The sequence below is a fragment of the Nanorana parkeri genome, unplaced genomic scaffold (genome assembly GCF_000935625.1).
Source record: "Nanorana parkeri isolate BGI_ZX_2015 unplaced genomic scaffold, ASM93562v1 scaffold538, whole genome shotgun sequence".
Classification (NCBI taxonomy): domain Eukaryota; kingdom Metazoa; phylum Chordata; class Amphibia; order Anura; family Dicroglossidae; genus Nanorana; species Nanorana parkeri.
The window spans coordinates 751019-758360 of NW_017306806.1; the positions used below are offsets into that span (position 1 = coordinate 751019).

General features: G+C 45.3%; 1 protein-coding gene across 1 annotated transcript in view; it reads right to left on the reverse strand.

Moving 5' to 3' along the window:
• Positions 1-1747: 1747 nt before the first annotated feature.
• The window catches only part of LOC108791262 (poly [ADP-ribose] polymerase 14-like), a 23192-nt gene continuing 17597 nt past the window's right edge, over positions 1748-7342 (reverse strand). Inside the window, exons 12-16 of the mRNA XM_018561695.1 lie at positions 6103-6306; positions 4338-4943; positions 3325-3461; positions 2909-3083; positions 1748-2076 (exon numbers count right to left, since the gene is read on the reverse strand). Of these exons, the coding sequence (XP_018417197.1) occupies positions 1787-2076; positions 2909-3083; positions 3325-3461; positions 4338-4943; positions 6103-6306 (1412 nt within the window). The 3' untranslated portion in view covers positions 1748-1786. The remainder of the gene's footprint in view (positions 2077-2908; positions 3084-3324; positions 3462-4337; positions 4944-6102; positions 6307-7342) is intronic.

The window sequence follows — 7342 nt, forward strand, 5'->3', positions numbered from 1 at the left end:
TGGGGGGGGGTGCTTTTGTTTGTCGGGGCAGCTGGGGTGGTTAGGGGGTCTTTGGGGGGTCTACAAAATCGGAGTTCATTACAAAAATGGGGGGCCCTCAGCTGGTATGGGTGCTTCCCCCTGTTGGTGTCCGGAATAGTAAAGGGCGGGGGCCTGGCCCCTTGGGAACCCAGAAGGAGTAAGTGTCCTCGAGCTGGTTGTGGTGCGGCTGGGGACACGGGTGGAGTGTTAAGAGAGGCCTTTTTGGGCTGTTGGGCAAAAAAAGTCCATCAAGTTCCACCCATAGAGAGACAACAACACAGACCCAAAGATCGGTGCTAACCTTTTTTGCATGCAGGTTGCACATTAATTAATATGCAGCTTTATGAACTGTGCCCTATTGTTTGCTGGTACGGCCTCCACCAAAGATGCACATGATAGGGTGACAACATGCAGTGGCGTAACCAGAGTTATGGGCGACTGGGGCCCTAGACCGACTAGAAATTAACCGGGCAACCAGCGGCTCCTATGGGGGTAGCGCTACAGTTCGATCACACTGCAATAAAACACGATCATCTGGGGTATCGCAGCCATCTTGCATACAACCCTGGAATCACGCTCTTCTTCTCGCCATTGTGGGAGGGGCAGAGACACAAACTACTAGAGGAAATCTCACCATTGTGGGAGGGGCAGAGACACAAACTACTGGGGGAATACTCACCATTGTGGGAGGGGCAGAGACACAAACTACTGGAGGAAATTTCACCATTGTGGGAGGGGCAGACACACAAACTACTGGGGGAATACTCACCATTGTGGGAGGGGCAGAGACACAAACTACCGGAGGAAATCTCACCATTGTGGGAGGGGCAGAGACACAAACTACTGGGGGAAATCTCACCATTGTGGGAGGGGCAGAGACACAAACTACTGGGGGAATACTCACCATTGTGGGAGGGGCAAAGACACAAACTACTGGAGGAAATCTCACCATTGTGGGAGGGGCAGAGACACAAACTACTGGAGGAAATCTCACCATTGTGGGAGGGGCAGAGACACAAACTACTGGAGGAAATCTCACCATTGTGGGAGGGGCAGAGACACAAACTACTGGAGGAAATCTCACCATTGTGGGAGGAGCAGAGACACAAACTACTGGGGGGAAATCTCACCATTGTGGGAGGGGCAGAGACACCAACTACTGGAGGAAATCTCACCATTGTGGGAGGGGCAGAGACACAAACTACTGGGGGGAAATCTCACCATTGTGGGAGGAGCAGAGACACAAACTACTGGGAGGAAATCTCACCATTGTGGGAGGAGCAGAGACACAAACTACTGGAGGAAATATCACCATTGTGGGAGGGGCAAAGACACAACTACTGGGGGGAAATCTTCTGTATGAATTCTATTGCAGGAAGTACATGGTGACCCTGGATGATGTCTGAACAGAAATGGCACCGTCCTTTTGGAGAGAAATTTAGATTAAGACATTTTCAGGGGGAGGGCACTGTGATCTCTAGGGGGGGGTAATAAATACCCGGAAGTGATACAGTGACAGATTACTGAGCAGACAAACACTGAACATGAAAAATAAATCAGTCAGTAACTCCATTTTAAATCCACCAGTGTTCAGCAACACCGAAATACTGATTTTATTTTAGCTACAACAAGAGTTAGTGGAGTGATGTCTTCTAAAGACTAAGAAATTAATTTTCAAAAACTTTATTATAAATTCTTAGCAATGACTCTGCGTTTAGATAGAAGTCCCGTATACCGGTATCTGTATACAGGGAGGGTCATCAGCTCATTTAGTAAAGGTGATAAGGTACTCGGGGTAGGCCTGGATGTCATGGAATATCACATACATTACAGGATTTGTCAGATCGTTTGTGGCACTGTCATGCAGGTCAGTGGGTTTTGTGGCAACCTTGGGTGGGGGGGCAATCATCCCCTGATGTCCAACACATGATACCCCTGTGACCACACGGCTCAGGTATATGTACTTGTATCCGTTCCCATCTGGCCGGGAGTATAAGTCCTGTGCAGAATAATTGGCGTTCACTGCAAAATACGTTCCATTCCCAAAACAGGCCGCTGCACAAAGACAAAACATAATTATTATTATTATTATTATTATTTTCTCTGTGATGTAATCCAGCAATTTTCATGAATTGTGTATAATGGTCACATGACACGTACAGCACAAATACAGTTATACAGGATATCACAGTTACTAGATGGGGGTCTGGGACTGTATATTTAGATAGAGATGGGAGCCTGTGACAGCAATGGGCTACCTGGACATAAAGATCCCTAATAGCAATGGTCTAGCTGGACTGGGTCACAGATTGAGGACAGGGTGATCTCTCTCCATTCTACATAGAAGACAGAGCTGCTGCATCTTGTTCTCTACTGCCATCTTATGGACATCCCCTTGTACTACAGTGCATACATTCGTCAGTCACCACATCTGGCCTCATTAGCAGACTTTAACTTGAAGCCGAGCTTCCATCTTGCTGCTCATCTACTTACCTGAATTCTGTCACACTGCACCATACTCTGGAAGTTTCTGTAAATTGTCTGCACTATGCCTGTGCATCTGCCTGTGGTCTCTTCTGCCAACAGGCAATTGCTCTATCCACTTGTTGGAGGACTATGTACCTCTTGTGGGCCTGTCCTGCCCGCTTGTTGGTTGTCACTGTCTGGGAATTCCCAATGTGTTTGTACTCTGGACAGTTAGCAGGGAAGCATCCGCATTTATTGGCTCTGGTGTAAACCTGACACACCAGGGTTGTGCTTCAAGAGTGTCAACAAAATGTGACATTAGATATAGGGGCCCCTATCAGCAATGGACTGCCTGGATGTGGATGTCCTTACATGACCACAGGGGCCCCTGTCGGAGGTATTAGCAGCTGTGGTTACTCACCATTCTTTCCAGCATAGCTCCTGTTAAATCCATTGTGGTTTACATTGCTCACAGTATTGGGGTCCAGGCCATGGAAGAGTTGCTTCTCGTTAGTGTTGGAGTTGTTCTTCTCATCAATACTTTGCTTCTTTATCTGATAGTTTATCCACAGGTGCCGGTTCTGGATCCTCTCGATCTGCTCAGACACAAAAGTAATTACCAGTCCAATGAGTCGCAGTGCGAACATCCAATCAGCCAGATGTGTGACATCTTATCACAGAACACAAAACATATTCAGAAAACAGGAACACAATGACCTCAAATTAGTTATAATTTCATTACAAGTTCCATAAACAATCATCCAATCATTCGGTTCCTCACCCCCAAACCCCTCATACATCGTCCATTTTCACCGGATACCTCTAATAAATCATTACCTTAATAATTCGCATTTGGCAGGATTTCCTGAACTGTGCCTCCACATCAGTGTACTCCTGACTCCCAGCAGCCAACGGGATCACCTTCATGTTTTCATTTCTCATTGGATCCCAGTGTGTGGGGACGTCTAATTTTTCTGTAATAGAAACCCTCAGCAGTCATATGCTGTCAACAACAACCTTCTATGTAATGAAGAATCAAGGGGGAAGTGCTCTGTAGTCCTGTCCTATGATGACAATGCTGGTCCTCCATAGATACAGTGCAGTGACTGAGTATAGTCACCCTCGGGCAGAAAGTGTGTTACTGGTAGGATCACCAAGTGAAAATAAAAAATCCTGAAGAAAGCACCCACCGTCTAAGTACTGGTAAGCTGCAATATATTACAATTTTGATCTTAGATTTAGAAACATTTAACTCATTATAATAGAATCCAGCTCCGGTAGGACAGTTGGGGGCCGTGAGGTGTCACTGACATATATGAGTGTGTATGTCTGCAGGAGTGCACTCACGGTTCAAGTCAGAAGACATGCCCCTCCGTCTCATACATGATACTGAAGTAGAATGTCGAGCACACAAAGGCTGAGGCTTATATGATCATTACAAATAACATGATGATGTCAAGATGATCAAAGAGAAAAGAAAAGCCGCTAACAAAGCATTGTGGGAAGGTTGCGCATTGTCGGATCGGGTTGTGAGCTGTGCAGCTTCGCTGAGTGTAATACTGATTTCACCACAGAACATTAAAGCCTTATTTCAGGAGGCTGGTTTACAGCCTGTGTGGATTGCTAATGGCTCGTATCCCTTAAACTGTCCACCAATAACTGAACTAATAGCAATTTTACATGTATGTAATAATAAATCAGGAATCAGTGTATATGAGGAGCTGCCGGCATTACTAAGACAACAGACATAGAGAAGACTCAGAGTCGAGCCCTTTAGGTACATTGTCTGCCCAGATCCGGGGATTTTCCAGCCGTGCAATCATTCATATATTAAACAAAATGTTACTTACCGTGTTTAGAATTTCTTTGAATCTTGAAGCTGTTCCCTCTGGCATCTCTTGCATTTAGCAGCTCTACAATCACTTTGTATTTCAACCCATTGATATAAACATCGACACATTGTGTGTTCTCGTTCTTTGCCTTCTCCAGGTCCAGATTCACCATTTTGTCAAATGGAATAAAGTTGCTTCCGTTGAGGTATCCCCATTCCACCAGATTACTGCACAGCTCCACCTCCCGATCTCTTGTCTTCTTATCTCGCACAGTCTTTATCATGTCGTGGATTTTATTACTGACCTCCAGAACGTCCTTGGACAGGCCCAGCACTTTGATTGTAACATTTGGCAAGTCAAAAATAAGACTAACTTGGTACTCCTTCTGAAGCTGTAATACGGCCTCCTGATCCTTGTCATTAAATTCCCGGATCCAGTCATCTGTGATGAGGTTCTCATTCTGCTCCTTCATTATCAGCTCGCGGAGCCAGGATTTCGCCTTTTCCACGGCGTCCCGCCTTTCCGCACACAGATGGATAATAGCCGGCTCAATGTTTTCACTTAATTCAAAAACCTCGGCACCCTCTGAGCCTTCCGCGTTCCACCGAAAAATGTTGAAGAAGGCTGTTCAGGATGAAAGAGGATAAGCCAGAAAATGTACAGCCTGGACCAGAGCCCCTCCAACCCCCTCCATACTTCAACCACCTTTACTATACACGTCTTCCCCTCTGCAGAACAAAAGTCCAAGGACCTGTAGCACTCCTTACCGGAACTCCCAAACGTCTATGAGGGTGCTTGCAATGAACGTGGATGGCGCCGCATTCAGCATAATAAAGTATTCGGGGCCGCACAGGGTCCCCTTAATCAGGCTCAGAGTAAACATCCTATGTTGATGTTTACTCTGAGTCGTGCTGGTGACGTTCCTATACTTTATTACCCTCTGCAGAGAGCCCGGTCACTGTGAACCACCAACTTTCTCCAATAAAATACCAACATCAAGCCAGTGGAAATGTCTCCCCATGTCTTCCTGACATTTGTTCACATGACAGCACAGATCACGTGACCAAGGTAATCATGCCTGCCCCCTGACTCAACTCTGAAGAAAGAAGAAAAGTGGATATTTCAATCTGATTTCAGTCATTTTGGATCTTTCCATTGCTGCTCCTAATATATACAAACTATGGACATTGTTTTCCACATTTCTACAACTTTGGTCTAGGAACTTCCACATGTCCAATGTAACTATTCTGCTGGAGACAACAACTCTAACAGTGGATCTGGTGCCACCACCCATAGCCTTTGGTCATCCTCAGACAGATCCTGTTCCATCTGTGCTCTGCATAACTGGGAGTTCTGGGCCTGGAAAGTAAAGGGGGGACTGGCACACTCCTGTAATTGGGGCTTAGAGGCTCATCCATTGAGACCTCAGTCCTACACCCTGAACTAAACATGAATATACCTCATTATCTGAGTGAAAAGTGGCCAGATTGGGCTGAAGCTGTCAGGGGATTAGAATAATATTTATTTATAAGGAAAGGCTTTAGAGATATTTGATACATTGCAACTCTTCACCAAAGTTTCATCCTTGGATCATGTGTGATATTTACACCAAAGTATATAAAAACTGCAAATCGATATCTGTATTAGGAGAAGTGAGGGCAGCTGGTTGTTTATGAAGCTAAAACTGAAGATGTTTCCCTTTGGTCACCTTGTATCTCATACTGAAGCCGAATTATCCCAATTCATATACTGCAGACCTATGCTATAAGAAGATCTTACTCACAATTCACCATTGTGGACACGAATCCCTCTTTTTTGAGCATAGTGTTCCCCTCCTTCTTCTTCATGCTGGTGTAGAAATCTTTCAGCATTTGTTCCTGGAAAATGACGACTTTCACGGTTTGGATAGATTGGGGCGATTGTGCAAAATGAGCCACCGATTCCAAAATAGTGTCAGCCACCGTCGATGAGGAGACATTGCCCATACCTGCAACACAGACCACGATATTAAGGTTTAATACAACTCACCACTGATAGGCCTGTGTTTTATGAATAAAGGGTTAGAGCCGCTGTCAGGTAGTAATAAGTAATCCATTTCAGTGAAACCCAAAGAGCCAGTCAACGCTGTGCAGTTTTTTTTATTGTAACATGGCGGACTCATTTGATTATGACCTCTAACCTGTTCACTCTTAATATGCAAATTGCTTCCTTTCCAGAGTGTGGCTCTCCTGCCCATGGACCAGTAGGTGCTCATGCCTCTTATTGGTGGTGCAGAACACGGCCCTGAAGGCTGCACCTTGGTATTATGATGTTGGCACCAATTTTTGGACTTTATTAGCTTTTGCATTGCAGTTTCACTAATGACACCATCCATACATTACAGGGCCCTGCGTTTTGTATTTACTTTTAATAGGATCTTACATCTGGGATTTCAAGGAATTCACATATTATATTATATAATTATTGAAGATACAGTATAAATAACCGTTGAACAATTTAATTTGGGTTTCCTGAAGTTTTGGCACATTATATATACTGTATGTATACTATGGTTTATTGGCCCATTTACTTTGTGACCTGAGAACAATGAGGAGGGGTGAGGGAGCTTTGTTCTTGTGCATGCCAGGGAAGGGGGACCCCAAAGATCTGAATAACCAAAGGACTCTATTACTCTCTACCTGCAAGTGTTTTACTTTGGGAACCCAACCTGCAAACAGAAGTAACACCTTGAAGACTCAGTTACAGCAGAGCTGAAAGTAGGGGGGTAGGCAGAAGAGTGATAGGAGAAGGCAGGATGGGGGTGGATACAGTGAGATGGGGGAGGGGGCGGGGAGATGGGGGAGGAGGCAGAATAGTGAAAGGAGACAGCAGGATGGGGGAGGAGACAGAGCAGTTAGAGGAGACAGCAGTATTGGGTAGGAGACAGTGAGATAGGAAAGGAAATAGTGAGATGGAGGAGGGGGCTCTGACATAGGGAAGGGCAGTGACATGGGGAGGAAATGAATGCAATGTAGAATGGGGGG